This window comes from Diadema setosum, chromosome 10 (assembly GCF_964275005.1).
Source record: "Diadema setosum chromosome 10, eeDiaSeto1, whole genome shotgun sequence".
Classification (NCBI taxonomy): Eukaryota; Metazoa; Echinodermata; class Echinoidea; order Diadematoida; family Diadematidae; genus Diadema; species Diadema setosum.
The window spans coordinates 31116958-31137441 of NC_092694.1; the positions used below are offsets into that span (position 1 = coordinate 31116958).

Sequence of the window (20484 nt, forward strand, 5' to 3'; positions counted from 1 at the left end):
GTGGTGATGACGACACCAGCATTGTTACTATATAGCGAGCTGCCTTTGCAAGAGGCTACGGTAAATAAGGATTTGGGTAACGGCAAATTTTTAAGAAATCTTACAAATGTGTTCTTTGAGCACTTGGATTGAAATTTGGTACATGTGACCCCTATAGTACGTAGATTATGTACAAACTTAATCTTTTGTCATTGTTAAACAATGCGTTGCAATGGGAATAATTTTTTTTTTCACTGAATAGCATACAGAAATGTTGTGGATTCAGCTTACTCCTTCAGTCTTTCAGCATTTAGCTTGAATTTTGGCACATGTGACCACTATGGTACATACAGTGTTCATGTGCAAATTAAATCTTTCATCATTGTGGAACAATGTGTTGCCATGGTAACAGCATTTTTTTCCGGGTACGCAAGAGCTGGGTAGGATACGAACTCGTGATATCTTGTTAATGCAATCACAGTCCTTTCCATCATTCCATTACACAATGTTGCCCTGGCAAGGTGATAATTTGCGATGTAGGTATGTGGCTTTGTATGTGTGTGTGTGTGTGCATTTGTGTGTGTATGTGTCTACGATAGCTTGTCGCTACCGTTGAAATGAGTCGAAGCTAATCGACGCAACACATGCACACTATGATTTTATCACTGGTGTATTTGACTACACTGTTATGCTATTCATTAATTATTTTACATCATCAAAATCATGATAACCATAATAACGATTCAGTTAAAAAAACAAAGAATGAGTATGGCAAAGTCTTGTGTGTCAACGCAGCAGTCCCTCAAAAAACTAGAACTATCACTCAATGTGATTAATACCCCCACCCAACACTGAGGGAGTTAGCTCAACCAGCAAATACTTTGTATGGTACGTATTGAAAAAAAATAGAAACCATGGCAATGCATTGTTCAACATTGAATAATTTTGTTCACTGATAGTCACATGTGCCATACTCAAGTCAAGTGCTAAAAACCTGAGTAAGATAAGTAAATTGGCAATTTCTATAATTTTCATTACAAATGTTGTTACCATGGCAACACAAATTTTGACAGAACAAAAGATGAAGTTTGCATAACTACATATCACAGCTGTCACATGTGCAAAATTTCAAGTCAAATTCTCAAAACCTGAGGGGGTAGCTAAATTCACATCTCATAATTTTCATTCAAAATATGCTGTTACCATGGCAACACATTTTCAACAATGACGAAAGATAAATGTTGCACATGCAAGTTATAAATACAGTAATCACATGTGCCAAATTTTAAGCCAAATGCTCAAAGACTGAAAGTTAGATGAATCACAATTTTTGTTTGATTTTCATTCAAAATATAATGTTACCATTTAAGCAACACATTGTTCGATAATGATGAAAGATTAAGTTTGCACATTTATGTACCGGTACCATAGTGGTCACATGTGCCAAAATTCAAGCTAAATGCTAAAAGAATGAGTACGCTGAATCCACATTTCTATATTATGCTTTTTGGTGAAAAAAAAAAAGCTGTTCTCCCGGCAACACATTGTTTAACAATGACAAATGATTTAAGTTTGTACATCTACGTACAGGGGCTGTTCGTAAAGTTACGAACAACCATGGACCTACAACGTGCGACGGGTGATCAATTCTAATGTGCTATACTTATCAGAATTTCCATAATTCAGCACAAGATCTGATCACCAGTCGCTCGGAAGTCATTCGTAACTTTACGATCATCTTTATGAAACAACCCCCAGGACTGTGTACCAAATTTCAAGCCAAGTGCTCAAAGAACATTTTGTGAGATTTCTTAAAGATTTGCCGTTGTCATGGCAACGTATTAGGCAATACTAACGAAAAAGGTGTCGTGCAGATCTACCTTTGATAGTGGTCCCACATGCCAAATTTGGGGTTAATTGCTCAAAAAAATGAGAGTAGTTTGAGCCACAACATTCTGCAAGATTTAAAAAAAAATGCCATTGCCATGGCAACGCATTATGCAATACTAACGAAAAAGGTGTCTTGCACATCTTCCTTTGATAGCGGTTACACATGCCAAATTTGAAATTAATTGCTCAAAGAATGAGAGAGTAGTTTGCTAGAAAAGTTTTAATGAAAATATGCCGTTGCCATGGCAACGCATTATACGATACTAACAAAAAATGGTGTCTTGCACATCTACCTCTGATAGCAGTCACACAGGCCAAACTTGGGGCCAATTGCTCAAAAAATGAGAGAATACTTTTATCCACATTTTGCAAGATTTTTAAAAAATTTGCCGTTGCCATGAAATACAGTGAAATAATACAGCCAGGTATAGGTGGGGTAAAGATTCTCAAAGCGTTGTTTTCGAAATTAAGGAAAATGAGGTTTTATTACCAGCTCCTTTTGTATGCTCGCGGTTGCTCGAGTGATGCTCTCCATGAGGACGGCTGTTCTCTGGACCGTTGTCAGTAGGAACGAGGTCGTGATCAAGATTCTGGACGTTGTCACCCCCCAGAAAGCTTTCCGGAAGATCAAGATCTTGAATTTCATCGGGTGCATCCTGCGCGTCGATCACTTCCAGTACAGTATTCGATTGTGGGTCGACAGGCGGCTGGACCATCCCTTCAATGTCGGTCGTACCTGCACGATTTCATTATAATTGAAGGTACCGCAAGACCAAATGTGAAGAGAGTGTTCATGTGTGACTTTGAGAAGATTTTGATATCAAAGCTGCATACATCACCATATGCACACAGGAAAAGTAGCATAATTTCATGTTGTTTGTAAAGTTCGTGCAATCTGCTCGGTGAATGTTAGGATTAATGATTTCATTGAAAGCTTCGTATAGCAATAGGCGTAACATTATGGTTCATTGTATATCATCACAGTATTCGACTGATACGAGACAAGACATGCAAGAGGATGATGATAATGATGATGATAGCGGTGATGATGATGATGGTGATGAAAGTATAACAATGAAGACAATGCTAGAAGATACAAGTCCTACACATTCTAGTTTGACATAGCTCGTTGGGATGTTCGTTATGATAATAAAGGCAGTTCGTATTGCACACTATCTCTTACTAAGGACTCTATTACGACCGGAAAATTGTGCTCGGAATCAGCATTCTGTTCCAAGATCCCTGAACGAAAACTTACTGCCCTGCTCCGCGGCGATGGGTCCATTCCTTTCAGAGTTTACCGGCTGTTCGTCGACGCCTAGTTCTTCCGGGGTGTCTGCACCTACGCTTCGGCGTTTACGAAGGTGTTTCCACATATGATGCGTATGACGTTGTTTAAATTCCTTCTGTCGCTGCTCACGCGATATCTTTGCCGGCACAGTGGCGAGTCTCCTCCGGATTTCTTCTTCCTTCTTTTTCCTGTCCTCCCAGTAACTTTTAGGTATCTTCCTTCTATTATAACCATGCTCTTCTGGAGTCTTTATATGTGTCCCCCACTTTACTTTTTCTTTATAGTTCTTAAACTCTGTATTCGAGAAGTCTGGAAGCGTGTATCCCCCTTTTCTTGCTGCTCGGGAACAAGACGGGGTAGAAAAGGACAACGTCAGTATCTGTCTGATACACTGATATATCCGGCCTGGTATTACACAACCTGTATAATTTCTAAACATCATTATCTACATTGTATCTGTATTGTATCTACACCCCTAGAACTAATTCAATCCTGTTAAAATTCAGTAATTGGTGTACATTTAGCGTCATGCGACCAAAAAAAAAAAAAAAAGAAAAGAGCACTATATGACGTTGAAAACAAAACGCCGATGGAGAAAACTATGCTCTGCCGTGATTATGCATGATATACTAGTAGGCACTACGGGCTTTAGATTTTCGCGACGCAGACATTCAGACTGGAAAAAAAAAGATGTTTTTGTGCATGCGCAAAATGGCTGATCAAAATTGATCTCGCCACGTCTGAGTTTTCACCACTCGTTCTGGGCAATGTTTGCATTAGGGAGCTTTAGATTTTGACGCGCGGACGTTTGAGACGACGAGTGCGCTGGAGGTTCTCCTCTCCCCTGCGTCGTGCTGAAAAGTAGCTTTAGATTACGCTGGGACGCAACGTATAAAAACTAAAATCGCGCCCCCATTATGATCGGTGCATGAAGTAGCTCTCTACGTTGCAAACTGTGCGGACGTAAAAATAGCCCAGGGGGGTGTTTCATAAAGCTGTTCATAAAGTTACGAACAACTTACGACCGACTGGTGATCAGTTCTTGTGCTGAATTATGGAAATTCTTATAAGTGTAGCACATCAGAATTGATCACCAGTCGCTCGTAAGTTGTTCGTAACTTTACGAACAGCTTTATGAAACAGGGCCCAGTACGCGTAGTGAAAAACTCAGGCGACGCAAGCTAAAAATAGATCGACTTGAAGCGCGTTTCTGCGCACGCTCAGACCATGTTTTTGTTTTCCTTTGAACGTCCGCGCGTCTAAAATCTAAAGCTCCCTATTCTCATGGTCGGACATCCGGGTATTTTGCGTGTCACGGGGTCATGGATAGCGGTGGAGTGAAAACAAACAGTCGCGTGAGCCTGGAGTGGTAACGCTGTACGTGTTTTCTGCCGGGGCGCCCCGCGAGCAGAGCGCTAGCGCAAGCTGTACTACTGTAGCTGTGCGGGCGGAAGGATTAGGCCCTAGGCCTACCCTAAATTAGGCCCTACCCTAACCTACTACAGTACTAACGTTAGGCCTATAGACCTACCTGAAGTTTCTATGAGGTACTAAGTATGCGTAGATATCGGGGTAGGGCCTACTCAAAGAGGTTCTACTGCACATCTGGCAAAGAGATTATACCTATAGAGTAAGTAGTCGCCATACGCGTGCGTACAAATAGTGCGTCCAAAATTGAAGAGGGAGCGCACACTCAGCTCCTGGCACTGGATCTAAGTCTACGTTCAAGTCATATCTTCTCATATCATATCTGGAGTGATATGTTATTCTTCATTACACATTTTCATTTTCAGAATCGCAATGTGGTTAATTGTTTAAATATTAGTTTCTGCGATGATACCATATCATTTGAACCATTTAGTAGAGTCCAGACCTTTTTGTTGTTCGCAAAATTAACAGTGGGAACTTGGGTGTAGACTAGACAGTGGTTGAGCACTATGACGTTTGTTTCGCGTACATTCCCACTCACGCCATAAAATCAAACAACATCAGCACCATTATGACGCTTAAACATGACCATTGTGACGTCACAATAAAACAACGCAAGGTCACTGCGCCGAATATTCAAGTCGAGCGCATTTAACAGTGCGCTGCCATCCACTGTACAGGATCCGTGCAATGGCGGCTCCCACAACGCAAAATGGCAGCTCCCTCGCGCGGCTGCCTCTCTACTGGACTACGCCCTCTTGTGGTATAATCTCTTTGACATCTGGCCATTTTGTCGGGTCGTTGATCCAGAGTCCTGCCGCGATTTCATACGGGCACAGGTCCAGTCCGACTGCCTTCAACTTGGCAAAATACCGGGACCGATCGATCGACAGGATCCAGATTATTAGAATATTGCTGGCAAGACATGATGCATGTATCTCATGAATGATGGCACAAATGACAAAATGAATAATGAAAAACAGTCCCCATGTCTGCGTAGAGTTGCACATAAAGGCGGACTCACACTGTGCGATTTTTACTGCGATTTACCCTTTGCGATGTCGCACGACGAGAAATCGCACAGTGTGAGGATTTCTGCGATACGATAACCGGCGATTTTGAGCTATCGCAGCCCATCGCAGAATTTTCAACATGTTCAAAATTTATCGCAGGATCTTTGCGATGGTGATCGAAAACTTTCAGTGGAGCAAGGCGGTAGAAGAAATACTGATCAAGATTTGGCTGGATATGCTTCCTTTATTCCACAATTGCTTACTGATCTATCTCAACATGATGACGAAGATGAGATGGGGAGGGAGTTTTACAACGACTTAGAATGCAATCGTGAGTAATTCTACCATGAATATGGGCTTCTCGAGTCCATCGCAGCTGTTTTGTCCATACGTAGTCCCATTTACAGAGTTTGAACGAGGGCAAATTAAACAGTCTGTGGGTTGGTTAAAATTTTGTGTGCGTACCGCCGGACCGGTAGGCCTACTGTATGCATAGCCTTGGCCCTTAATTGGACTAACTTGTTAAGTCAAAAAAGTGTTTGATCTACAAACGTTAATGTTTAAATTATACTAGACCTAGGCCCTACTGAGTATAGTATAAACTAGACCCATATCTAGCCATGCCTAATTTTAGGCCCACACACGTATTTAGCCTAACGTTAAATACGTACGTGTGTGGGCCTAGAAGAAGTGGTTCTATACATATAGTATAGGCCTGACTACATTGTAGCTTTTTAATCTAGATTGATACGTGTTCCAGTCGAATTTTAATAAATCGACATAAAATTTACTACTTCTACTGACGTTAACGTTAGTACTAATTAGGCCCCTCTGGGCCCTGGTCTGGACAGGCCCTAGATCTAAGTCTAGACCATATTGGCGTATTGCACTGCCACTGGATCGACTGATGTGGACGTGAACACTAACCGTTAACACGTAAACAGCTAAGTAACGTTAGGGCCTAACGTTAGACGTGATTTCTGTCTAACTTTGAAAAAGAGTAAGCTAGCCAACAGTTAGAGAGATCCAGATAATTTTTTTTACACGTTGATAGGAAAGGATATTGATAATGATATTGAAAGCCTAGCCCATTAACGTTAAGATGTAAAATTACTGTACACCATAAAAGATCTCTAGAAATCTACATTCTTAAGTCTGTAATATATAGATTAACTAGTCTGTCTAGACCTAACTACATGCAGCCGCTGTCGCAAAGCGACTGCTGTGCTGTGCACAGTCTGTCTGGTCAGACTAGTCTAGGCTTAACTGTGACCAGCCCCAACACACAGGACAGTGTAACTGTCTACACGGAGCGTCCTGGGGTAAGTCTAGACCCTAAGCACTAACGTTAGATCTAATAAAGCACTAGGCAGTAGCAGTCATAGCATGCACTAACGTTGGCACTAGTACTCGCAGTCAGCAGGCTTCTTCTTTTTAGTTTTAGACCCGTTCTACAACATTAAATGATAGTAATGTTTCTAGTCCCTTATAGCTTACGGTGATCTACCGTAAGGTACTAACGTTAGATGGGTTTCCTTTTTTTTTTTTTTAATGTGCTCGTGGATTTCAAAAATCATTTCAAAATCATACGGTAGGCCTACTCTGGTTAAGCTAGTGATGACTACAGAAATACAGTGTAGATTATTACTTAAGCCTAGGCACCTACTGGATCTAGATTGTCAGTAGCTGTGCTAGCCTTTCCTGCCCTGGGCTTCGACCTTGGTGGTCTGGAACCGTAGGCTTACATTTTGTATTAAACGATTAGAGGAATTAGAACTCTAGGCGTTAGACCTACATTGTATATTTGAGATCCATTGCTATAGTTACAAGCAGTATGAATCCAGATCCTAGACAGAAAAATAAACAATATGTTCGCAGGAGTTTAATGACATTAAAAAAAAAGAAATCTTTGACGGCTCTTGGATCCTCCCAAACATTTTTTTGGAGAGTAGACATAGGGTCTATAGTCTCATGGAAATTGCCTAACTAGGGCAGGAGTACAACACTCCAGATTTTTAAGAATAAGGCCTAAATGGAGCTGAGGTAACTTTGATAGATCAATTGTTCTTGGAGATTTGTACGGAAATTGTAGTCTAGAATTGTAGAAACACACACCCACAAAACAATTGCAAACTATGCAGTGAAGTGACCCTCTCTACATGTAGGTCACTAGGTGATTAACATTTTATCCGTGTTTGTCACTGCGAGTTTTTATGTGATGATCAATCATGCACTCCAAACTGAGAGGTGTTACTGTATGAGGCTGTAACATGTTCATGCCCAGGTCTGCAGACTAGTGCTACAAAGTATTTTGATTATCTGGTAGCGCGTCATTTGTTAATCTGTGTTGATAATAAACACAGCCTTGTCGTTGCTGCCTCAGCAAGTCACAAACGTGCTGTGCACAGCACTTCGTAAGGCTATATTATACAGTGTACACTGTAGTACCGGTATACATGTCATACTCTCTGTTAACTTTAATTGCCCTTTAATTTCATAACAAAGTATATCAAAATGAACTCTCAGTCTGAAATCATCAAAGACCCTGCCCCAATCTGTAGGTGTACAGATTGTACTTGCAGTTTGATTGCAGAATATAAAACATCATTCAAAGGCAATCATAATTATCCAAAATTGCAGACTGTAGGAAACAAATGCTGTATGCGTCATATGTGTTACTCATGTATATTGACATACTTGTACTAAATACACTATATGTAATGCAGAGTGTAATTTGGTTTAGCTTTCCGGCCCTAAGATCTTAGAGCATCTACTTATTAATGACTGAAATAATTATGATTATGATATATGAATTTATGAAGCACTTATGTACAAGCCTCTATGATGTTATTCTGAGTTACATGCAAGTGCTTCTGCTATTTCCAATGATCAACAATGGTGAATAATTGAATAAATTTGTGTATCACTATATGTTTTTGTTAACTCTATTCATTCCCAAATGTTGTCCTTTTTACCCAAATGGTAAATTTAGAGTCTACTGTAATTATCATAAATGCCTAAAAATATTTGTCCCTTTGTGTCACCCTAAACAGGTCTGAATAAAAATGAAATCTCTAGGGAATTCATACACAAGCTTGTCACAATGTTGAAAAGGAAGAGCAGAAAAGGAGCAGCTGGCAACCGGTTGTCCTGCAGAAGTAAATGAATCCCTCTCTTACCTACAATTTCTGAGGACAAACATGCCAAGAGGATCACTTACCAATTTTGGAGACTGAGGTACATTATATGTGCTAGAAGATAAAATAAACACTTTTTCATACTTTCCAAAATTTTTATGTGACTGCATGTGTGAATACATCAGTTTCTTTTTCTTTTTATGGTGGCTTGACAATAAAAAAAAACCCACTAAGTTGAGAGAAAGAAAGAAATTATTTCAAAAAGTGTAATTTAATTGTCTTTACAGTATTTTGAAGAAAATAAAAATGTCATTCATGCTAGCCTAAAAGTAATGAATAGTTTATTCATAGAACTTCTAATACAGTTCATTGTTAGCAATTTCTAGAAATTTATGAAAACATCATCTCTCTGAAAGAATGAATCAATTGTAAGACATATGAGAAATGCATCTCTCTTCGTTATTCTAATTCAATACGATAATATGTATTCATGTTTGTGTGTTTTTTTCTTTTTCTTTTTCTTTTTCTTTTTCTCCTATTTACTAGGAATTACAAGATGATAAAGACTCTACCAGTAAGGCGTCAAAGGCTGAAATGCTACACATAAGATGATGGAGAAGGAGCAGGAGAAGGAGATGCAGGACCTGTCAAAGCAAAACCTAAGAAGATAAGGAGGAGTCAAGAAGCAAAGGAAACCAAAATTTTATCAGCAGTAGGTACCCTGCTGATGCAGCAATGGAAAATGTTTGCTTTACACCTCAAATAGAGAGAGAAAGAAAAACAAAAACATGCTTCTTCTTGTTGTTTTTCTCTCTACAGACAAGTGCAACATATTTATGTATTTGGGGTGTATCTGAAAATTCCAAATTTGATTTACATACTTCAAACAACATTGTTGAGTTGGCTTTATTCAAAGAATTATCAGCCAGGGATACTTCTTTTTGTCAGGGGGTTCAGATCTAAGATCACTGTCGAAATTTGCTGATTTTAAGTTATCACATCAACAAGGATTATTCAGGTGTAAGTTCTCTAAGTATTAAAAAAAAAAAACCATGCCACATTGTTCTTTTACTTTCTCAAGAAAAATAAAATTCCAGAGTCAATTCCATGGTCGAGGACCTTCATAACAACTCAACTCAATGACTCAACTGTGGTTGTCAGTTGCTAATGTATGTAGTTCAAGTGCTGTAAACACTGTGAGCAAATGGGCGGAAAGTTGGAGGCATCCTAAACTACAAACATTTGCTTCACAGGGAACCTTATGCATTTTTGTAACAATTAATATTTCCCCTGTTTTCTCCCTTTTGCTCTCTTTTTTGTGTTTGTTTAGCCCTTGTCATGCAGTTCACCTCAACACTTACACCTGTAACTGCAAGATCGATGTGGGATGACATTGCTGTCTCTCTGGGACTTACTGGAAACAAAATGTGACTTTTCAAAGCAAGAAAATGGCAGCTACTACAGCAGGCAGTCCTGAAGGTGGAACTTGAAGAAACTGACATATTGACTTACTATATTCTTTCATTTATGTTGGACCATCAGTGCAAGTTGCCATGAATTTTACATGCATTTGATGTTAACTTACAATGGTTTTATTTCAACTACAAACACAGCTACTCTCGAAAAAGTCAAATTTACATGCAATCACTGTGAGTCATTTTTTTTCTGAAATAACAACAAACAGCTGAAGAATTTCAATGTGCAAGGTTTTGTCATGATTTTAAGGCGATTATGCACTGTTACTCCTGCAATGCACTTCCAGTTTCTCTTTAAAATTTATCCTGCAACTTTAAATCAAGTACAACAAATGTACCATGTTTTGTTTGTATCACTGAAAAACTGGAGAGGGAAAAAACTCCTCAAGATTTTGTTTGATTTGTGAGGGCCATTACAATGTTCAGAGACAATAGCAACACTCTTTCCACTGCTGTTTAGAATTGTATGTTTTGTGCAACTTTACATTAAACTCAACATGTGTGCTAAACATTGTTTTAATGGCTTGAAAACTGGGGAAGAAAGCTGTTCTCAAAGCCGTTACGTAATTTTGAGGGCAATTAGTGCTGTTACCACGGCAACACATTTTGCAGTGAGCTGAACATGTAAGCAAAACTTCTTTTGAATCGATGGAAAACTTCAGAAGTTCAAGAGATGTTTTACCTTGAAGTTGTTGTACATGATTTGTACTGTTGCAAAAGTGGTAGTGACATGACATCATATTTCTTCGTCACTCACAAGACTGCGCAGAGTAAAAACCACCTTCGGCCTATGTGGAAGTGAGAGCTTATTGCAAGTTTCAATTCTGAATTTAGAGTAATGTGAATGCAGCAGACAGCATTCTGAGTTGGCTATTTTTTCCTAGGCAGTATATGCTACCGTATAAGTGCTGCATGGTATTTTAATCATACATATTTTAACTACTGATCTCCCCCCCCCCCCCCATGCACAAAATTATGTTTGTTTGTTTGCTTGTTTTTTATCATACCTCTATCTGTATCAATGGATAACATTTATTACTGGACTCAACATCTGAGAGTTTGAGTCAGCAAATTGTTATAGTTGTTTTTGCTACATTGTGGGCTACAATTTGCCACTTACCCTTATCATTCAAAGCAATTCAATGTCCATTCATTTGTATCTCCCTTATTTGATATTGGTAACACAATTGTATATTTCTTGCTTATAAGTCAATTCTGGAAAGTAAAATGTGTAACCAAAAATACATGTACTCTAGCCTATAACCTTTTATCTTTTTTTTTCTTCCACACATTTTAACCAGCACATCTTCTTCTTGTAAAGAATGTCTAAGGTAGGCACCAACATAATCTGGGATGGACAGAAAATGGACAGTGTTGAAGATGAGATCTCCTGTAATAATATTACATTATTAAGGTATACAATTGACAAGGTTTACACAATTCAATATATATATATATATTTCAATTCAAATGACTGCTTTGCCACAGTATTTTGCAGTGTATGCAGTGTCTGATTTAAAATCTGGATTAGGACCAGTAGCACATTTAGTGCATCTCCAAGCACCCCTTCGGATGCTGGTATGATAATTTCATTTTGGCATTTTCCAAAATACACTGTATGTTCACATTAAGTGTTTATGTACCTTTGTACATAAACTCTAACTGTAAACATTGCTTGTAGAGTATGTTAGATTGCAGCAATTTGCTCTCTGAGGTTTGTTTGTTTGTTTGTTTGTTTGTGCTACATTATTTGGGAAATTGTAGTGGCATAGGTAGTTGCCGTGTGCAAATTGTAATGGTAACTCGTTGAGCTGAACTTCTTGTAGATGTTCAAGTTGACTGAATTTATTCATTGTTTACATGGAAAAGAAATGGAAGCTGATGTTTTTGGTCACTTTGTGTGATACTATTAAGAACTATGACATCCATACTAGAGTATGTATATGTGAATTGTACAGCACAATTATGATATTGTTTTCCTACTAGTTTTGCATTTTTTTGGCCTTTTTTGACAGTACAATTGTATTGAACTAATTGAAGCATACAGCAGAGCTGTAGTCATGTTATATAAAGACAAACCAACAGCTTGTACCACTTTGTACCATCTTCTCTTTTTCTTTTTTGTTGATGGAAATAAATAAACTATTGAATTGACTTTAATTGTGATCAATTAATCTATATTGTATATCTAATTTCATGACTTGAATATATCATTATCTTCATTCTTGTCACGTTTTTATTTGTGAATCAATATATATTGTAAATAAGTGTGATTCCCTTACATCTGGATGGTAATATTACATACACAAGAGTAAATTTTTCAAGGGCCAACCAGAAAAATATGTCAGCACATTTTATGTGCTTGAGAAACCACAATATATTAGAATTCCACTATCAAAGTCATAGAAAAGCATTCAGAGAATACAGACCTCCGCCAAGCAGTACATTTTCACCCTTACTGTGATTTCTACCCGTTATAATGACATAAATATGCATAATATGCTGTAAATGATTATTTCCAATGATCAAGAATCCTACAACCACCCCACCCTCCCCCCCCCCCCCCAAAAAAAGGGGGGGGGGCTTTGATCCAGGCAGTGATCCAAATTGATACAAAAATATGGCATTGCATTTTTCTGTCATTATTAACTTTATTTCTTAGAATATACAGTGTTATTTGATTCATATCTAGTCATTTCTGTAGTTACTTTAGAGTCAAACCAAAAGAAAAAAAAGCAAGCTTTCAAGAACATACATTTACTTTACAAACCAACGTCGCCAAAAAAAAAAAAAAACAATAATAATAAAATACAAAACATTCACGAGTGACTTCATTCATGTTACCGTTCTTTATGATGAACAGGTGCCATAATGTACGATGTACGCATGCGCACGGTGTAAATTGTAGGCCACAAATCGCACAGTGTGAGGTATACATCGCAGCACCTGCGACAGAGTGCAACAGGCTGCGATATCGCACATTGTCGCAGCGCAGCGCATCGCAGTAAAAATCGCACAGTGTGAGTCCGCCTTAAGTTATACGCGTCGCGTCGCACATGCACAGCATGCAGTATGCGCATTATGCAGGCTTAGCGCATGCAAGCTGTTTGTTTTCACTCCAGTCAACCGGAAGTGACGTGTAGCCGACCGCAAGAATTCACTCATTTCACGACGCAGAGAGCTACGAGTATTAGATGCACTGACCATACGGGGCGCCATATTACTTTTTATGGGTTGCGTCTTCGCGTAAACTAAGCTACTCTCCAACACGCATGACATGCATGAAGAGAGGAAAACAGCCAAAGTGAATCGTCGTCTTAACCATGAGACGCCCGCGTCACAAATCTGAAGCTCCCTACTACAGTGTATGAATGACATCGTAGAAAATATCGTGCAATTGCAACACTGATTTTTCATGGATAGGGCTTGTTTGTTTTGTTTCTTTCTGTCGTTCTTTGTTTAAGGGGATTTACGTATATAGTGATATTAGTGTATTTGATCAATTTAGGAAAGACGATGTAGTTTATCTTCATCTTACATCGTTCTTTGTTTCCCCCTAGATCCTACACTGTAGTAACCTTCTTATCATTTCATCTCAATTTACAGTAAAATCTCCAGTGAATGTATTCCTTCCTCAAGCAAACATAACAAGAAATCTTCCTGCGTGAAAAGGTTGATACAAGTTTCTGGTGCTCTGCCTTACCGCACTCTTTTTGGAAGTTTTCGAAAGAAAACGTCCTTCTCGAATAATAATCTTCGTCGCAGTTCTTTATGGGGTAAATCCCGGACTTTTCCGTGACAAAGATTCGCCTTTCCGCAAGGATGTCGGGAAGTGTGCAATCACAGAGGAGAGTGTTCCCCCGTAACTCTCTGCAGAAGAGTTTAAAAGGCGGGAATCAAAGAGGGAATTTTCAAACGTCTTTGTTATTGTTTCACATACAATCTAGGAAAATAGAGCTACAGAGAACTCCCGTTATAACGAATAAGCTTCTAACGAAATTCCCGTTATAATGAAACAAAAATGCAGGTCCAACAATTATCAAATTCCATCTTCATACACTTTATTTCTTCGGTTATATTATAATGAAATTTCGATACAGCGAAAGAAAACTGATGGTCCCAAGGATCAATCCTGGACTTCGTTATAACGGGATTCCGAGTATAAAAGAAGAAATCCTTCCCAAAATAATCTACCCGTCACTCAATGTGTTTAATACCCCCACCTTAAAATGAGGGAGTCAACCCAAATTCACGAAGGTGGCTATGGCGACTGGTATGCCTTCGCCATAATGCATGGTTCTCCGAATAGGTCTATAGCACAATGTCTTGACAATGTGTGATAACAGTTTCACATAACTGGCAAAATATTAAAATGATAGGTTTGTAACAAATGCATTGAGTTTTCACTTTCCTTGAACTAGATTTGGATGAATGGCTATACTGTCCAAGAGTGCAGGTATTTGGGGATTTGAGGATTTGCACCCAACTTTTGACCCTTTTATAAGTGTAGAGGGGATGGCTAGTAACTGATCAGTGGGAATCAGTAGGAATGCTGGGGGATGGTCGTTCCGATCCTTGTGGGATTAATTCAAGAGTACATTATATATCTCTTGTGTGAAAATTATTTCCTTCAGAATGGTCTCATATTCGAATAATGTGCAGTTTAATGTTTCCTGGTTAGCATGCCTGTATAGTGACGGGGCATCTAACTGCACATTACTTGAATATGAGACAGTTATGAAGCAAATAATTTCCACACAACAGTAGGTATATATAATGTACTCTTAAGTCAATCCCACAAGAATTGGAACAATCATCCCCAGCATTCCCACTGATTCCCAGTGATCAGTTACTAGCCATCCCCTTTAAAAGAAGAAGTGAAATTTAGCATTTTCACTTGACCTTTGACCTTTTGACAAGAAACTGCCCAGAGAATCTGTATTGGGTAATACATGCATACACTAAGTTTCAAGAAAAAATCTTGTAGGCATTGCATAGATAAGAAAGAAATAATGACATTTTGATGAGTTGACCTTGACCTTTGACCCATGACCCCCTAAATTCATGACCACTTCCAGTCAGTACATGCATATAAGTTCCATGAGGAGGTACCTTGAAGTATTTGTGAGATATGGAGAAAAAGTGAAATTTTAACATTTTCACTTGACCTTTGACCCTTGACCTTTGACCTCGTTACCCAAAGCTCTCTCGGGGAATATTTATTTGGTAGTTCATGTATTCACCAAATTTCAAGAAAATAACTCCAGACATTGCATAGATATAGGGAAAATAGTGAAATTTAGAGGATTTGATCTTCACCTTTTGACCTTTGACCTTGAGCACGTGCGCCCAAAAGTTGATAGGCACAACTTCGCCCACTCATACATATACACGCCAAGTTTCATTGGGGTACTTCTAACAGTTTTTTTTTAATACGTTGTCCACAAAATTGATTATGGACGGAAGGACGGAGTGCACGGACGGACGGACAACCCGAAAGCGTAATGCCTCCGGCGACACTTCGTGGTGGAGGCATAAAAACCATGGAGCGCAAACTGTCGAATGGAATATTTCGATTAGTTAGATTATGTTTACTTATCTACGTACCACAGTGGTTATGTGTGCCAAATTTCAAGCTAAATGCTCAAAGACTAAGGGAGTTAGCTGAATCCATGTTATTGTATACTTTTTAGTAAAAAAAAAAAGCTGTTACCATGGCAATGCATTGTCCAGCACTGACGAAAGATTAAGTTTGCACATCTACATACCACAGTGGTCACGAGTGCCAAATTTCAAGTCAAATCCTCTAAGACTGAGGCAGTTAACTGAATCCACAATATTTTTGTATGATTTTCATTCAAAATATGCCGTTACCATGGCAACGCATTGATCAACAATGACGAAAGAGTAAGTATGTACATCTACGTACCGTAGTGGTCACATGTCCCAGTTTTTTAGTCAAATGCTTAAAAACTGAAGGAGTTAGGTTAATCCACACATTTTTGTATGACTGGTAAAAAAAAAAAAAAACACCCTGTTGCTGCCATGGCAACAGATTTATCGACGCACACATCAAAGGTGTTTTGCACAACTACACATTACATTGATCGCATATCCCAAATTCAAACTGAATAGCTACAAAACTGAGGGAGTTGTTTGATCCACAACATTTTGTAAGATTTTATGAAAATCTGCCGTTGCAATGGCAACGCATTATCAAATACTCATGAAGAAGGTATCTTGCTCATCTGGATGTGATGGTGGTCACACATGCTAAATTTGAAGTTAATTGCTCAAAAATGAGAAAGTAGTTCGATCCACAAGTTTTTACGAAGATTTGCTGTTGCCATGGCAACGCATTAGGCAATATTAACTAAAAATGCGTCTTGCACATCTATCTTTGATAGCGGTCACACATGCCAATTTGGGGTCAATTGCTCAAAAAATGAGAGAGTAGTTCGATTTACGACATTTTGTAAGATTTTTTTTTTATTTGCCGTTGCCATGGCAACTCATTACCCAGCAGTAACGAAAAAGGTGTCTTGCACATCTTCCTCTGATAGCAGTCACACATGCTCAATTTGGGGTTAATTGCTCAAAAAATGAGAGTAGTTCGATCCAAAAGTTTTTGTGAAAATATGCCGTTGCCATAGCAACGCATTATGCGATACCCACGAAAACTGTGTCTTACACATCTACCTTTGATTACAGTCACACATGCCAAATTTGGGGTCAATTGCTCAAAAAATGAGAGAGCGGAGTTCGAGTCACAAGATTTTGCAACGGACCGACCGCCCGCCCGACCGACCGACCGGCCACCCGACCTCAGAATGATCATTTTCTACCCCCATACACACTGTGCGTGGTTGGGGGTATCAAAAAAATGTACCGGGGCTAGTACTGCATTTGTTTAGCACATGTATACTCCAGTATAGTGTGTCCGATAGGACCATGTGCTGATTGCATAATGTATGATAAACGTTTCATTAAATAGATACCGCCAGTGCCGTATGTGGCACTGGATACCGCTATAGTCATGATAATGTAGGCCATTGCCATTGTTACTATCATTTCCATCTTCATAATCGTTATCGTTGTGTCAGTACTCACATAGATTTCAAGGCTGGCAGATCCACCTTTAGCGCTGCCTCCAAGCCAACTGGCGTCCGTTGATCCCTGGTTCCGCGGATAAATCTGACGACATATAGATGTACAGCGGCCATAAGTTACATCGACTTAAGAATCTTCATTCATTCAATCATTCCTTCCTTCCTTCATTCATTCATTCATTCATTAATTCGTGTTCACTCATACATGTACATTGACACTTCATTTTCCTACATAAACATACGAATACGATTTTTTTTTCTGAAAATAAGTGCATAAATCAAAATTTCAATGAGCCATAGTCGAAATTTAAAAGTTTGCAAAACATTATTTTTTTTTAGTATATTATTATGTAAATGCTGGAAATGAGAGGGAGTAACAAAAAGGCAACAATTGAACGGTGCATTCCAACTTGAAAATCCAAATTACATACTATTGAACTTCTTATAGGCATGAGAGTTACCATTATACATAAAAAGCAGAATAACAAACCTCAATTACACGAACTACAGAAACTTTACTACCCCAAAATAAACACCCTGGGGTGTTTCATAAAGTTGTTCGTAAAGTTACGAACAGCTTACGAGCGATGGTGATCAGTTCTGAGGTGCTACACTTATCAGAATTTCCATAATTCAGCACAAGAACTGATCATCAGTCGCTCGTAAGTCGTTCGTAACTTTACGAACAGCTTTATGAAACACCGCCCAGGGCCCCGTTGCAAGAAAGTTGCAATCAATTGCAAATAATTGCTAATTTTGAAACAACCATTCTGATTGGCTCAGGGTCTGCTCTATTAAGAAGACATGCATGCAACAATGGTTTTGATTGGCCAGTGACAATCAGTTGTAAGTTGCGTTTAAACGCAAAGTTTCTAGCAACGGGGCCCAGGACTACTAAGCCAACAACAAGCCGCTGTCATGCAAAAAAACAAAAAACAAAATAAATAATAATAATAATAATAATAATAATAAATAAATAAGAGAAAAAGAGTTTGTGTCTGTTGTTCTTTATTTAGCCGTAAAAAAAAAAAAAAAAAAAAAAAATTACAGCAATACGGGTGACATTCAGGGGCGGCCGCACAGAAACGTTGTTAGCGCTAACAGCGCACTAACAGCGCTGATAGCGACGATTTGGCCGGACAGAAGCGTGCTGTTAGTCAAATTCACTAACAGCGCTGTTAGCCTAACATCGCGAGGTCGCACAGAAGCTAACAACAGTGGTGCTGTTTTATCAACTCTCTAACAGTGCCAGGGGCACTGATAGTGGCAATGTTAGTATACAAATGACGCACAGGTCTGAGTGCGTCAGTCGGAATTGTGTGCATAAGGTAACTATGGAATGCTTAACCCACGAGGCGAAGCCGAGTGGGTTTAGGCTAAATTCCATAGTTACCGCATGCACACTATATTCCGACTGACGCACGAAAAGACATGTGCGTCATTTGATTTATAGAATGGGTAATTTTCTTGTCAAAAACCCAGTTTTCTATCGTGTTACCCGATGACAAAATTACTGGATGCATTTCCTTTTGGCTTTCCGTAAAGGGCATGCATACCCGTACTTACCGTTTTTACTGGATGCATGGCCAGCCATGCATAAGTTTTTACTGGATGCATGGCCAAGCTGAGTGCGCGAACGCTTGCTTTAGTGCGCGAACCTTTGTTACAAGTACGCGTACTCTTGCTAAGTGCGCGATAACATGTTTACCACTGTGACTCAGCGTGCAGCCAGTAAAAATGAGCACATAGCTCTCGACCAATCAGATTGCAGGATTCTCGCTACCCATTCTATAATGTTTCTTGTTGCGTGCGCGCTGAATGTATGCGCTCTAGTTGTCTCCCAAGTAACCCTTCTTCGAAATTGACCCGAAAACTAATTGCGAATGTGGCAGGTTGCGGGAGACGTTGATTTTGCGGATGGTAACGGCATGAGACCAAGATAAGGGAAAATGAATTTTTCAGGATATATCGGTTCTCGAAAGCAGTGCTCGAACTGTGTTGAAATGTGAATTGAGAGTTTGTGGTCAACGCATGTCTCATTTGACGCCTAAACCACAGACTGTCAAATAACTTGAACACCACTGTGTTGTGGACAACAATTCCTTGTTGAAGCATGGCATCTTGTATTAAATCAATGTAGACAAGATGCATCGAGAAATGTTGCTTAGCATTGTCGATGAATGACCTACACCTGTTCATAGTCTGAAAATCATACATTGTACTGACATAATTCAGATTCTCATAGTTGCCCGAGGATTCAGTCAGTGACAAATACACAGAAATTCTCATTTGTTCTTTGTGTCGCACACGCGCAAATCACAAGCGTGAAATCCCCTCATACACTCACGCCATTCACAAAGACAATGCGTTGTGTATCGCTGCATCAAACTGCATCCCTTTACGCACAAATCGCATAGATTTTGCCTAACTCTCAAGGCTAAATCCACTAACAGCGCCGTAACAGCGCACGTGTCTAACAGCACTCTAAAGCCCTTTTTACACTTGTGTTTCTTAACCCCGGACTTTCTCTGACCCAGGACTATCGTTGGTCCCGTACCAATTTTTCAGCTTTTTACACTGGCCAATTAGTCCCGTACTATCTCTTGTCCGGGGCTAAGGAGGAAACTGGCCTTTTTACACTCGTATTACTTAGCCCCGGACTTTCCAAACCACATGAATATTCATGATTACGCTGTGCACTGTACACGTACACGCACGCACCGGCAGCACTTGATTACCTCGTTTCTGATTGGTCAGCGGGGGTCGGACTTCGTCTCCGTCGCTTAGCCCCGGATTATTTTTTCGTTCTGTTTACACTCACTTGCTTGGCACCGCAATTGCGGTGCTAACCCTGCTATTTTGCAGGGCCAGATAGTACGGTCTAGGCCCCCCCCCCCTTAGCCCCACCGTTGGTACGGGACTAAGCAAAAATTTACAAGTGTAAAAAACCCTTAACAGCGTTTTCTGTGCGGTCACGTTGCCCGTGCTGTTAGTGGCTGATTTGTTAGTGACTTGATAGCGCTAACAAACCTCCCACTAACAGCGTTTCTGTGCGGCCGGTACTGACATATTAGGGAGCTTTAGATCTTAGACGCGCGGACGTTCAAAGAGAAAAAAACATGATCTGAGCGTGCGCAGTAACTTGATCCGCGCTACTGCGCA

The 20484-nt window shown here is 39.5% G+C and overlaps 2 protein-coding genes and 1 long non-coding RNA gene across 3 annotated transcripts in view; 1 reads left to right on the forward strand and 2 right to left on the reverse strand.

Annotated features, from left to right (window-relative positions):
* Window positions 1-20484, reverse strand: part of LOC140233670 (uncharacterized) — a 173559-nt gene that overhangs the window by 53949 nt on the left and 99126 nt on the right. The window lies entirely within an intron of this gene.
* The window catches only part of LOC140234488 (uncharacterized), a 35659-nt gene that overhangs the window by 1491 nt on the left and 13684 nt on the right, over window positions 1-20484 (reverse strand). The window contains exons 4-7 of the mRNA XM_072314532.1: window positions 17324-17407; window positions 13917-14083; window positions 3128-3496; window positions 2360-2605 (exon numbers count right to left, since the gene is read on the reverse strand). Of these exons, the coding sequence (XP_072170633.1) occupies window positions 2360-2605; window positions 3128-3496; window positions 13917-14083; window positions 17324-17407 (866 nt within the window). The remainder of the gene's footprint in view (window positions 1-2359; window positions 2606-3127; window positions 3497-13916; window positions 14084-17323; window positions 17408-20484) is intronic.
* On the forward strand, window positions 5802-10575 carry LOC140234230 (uncharacterized). Its single transcript, XR_011901606.1, has 4 exons — window positions 5802-5932; window positions 8655-8838; window positions 9285-9450; window positions 10069-10575. It is a non-coding gene; the product is annotated as an uncharacterized lncRNA (long non-coding RNA).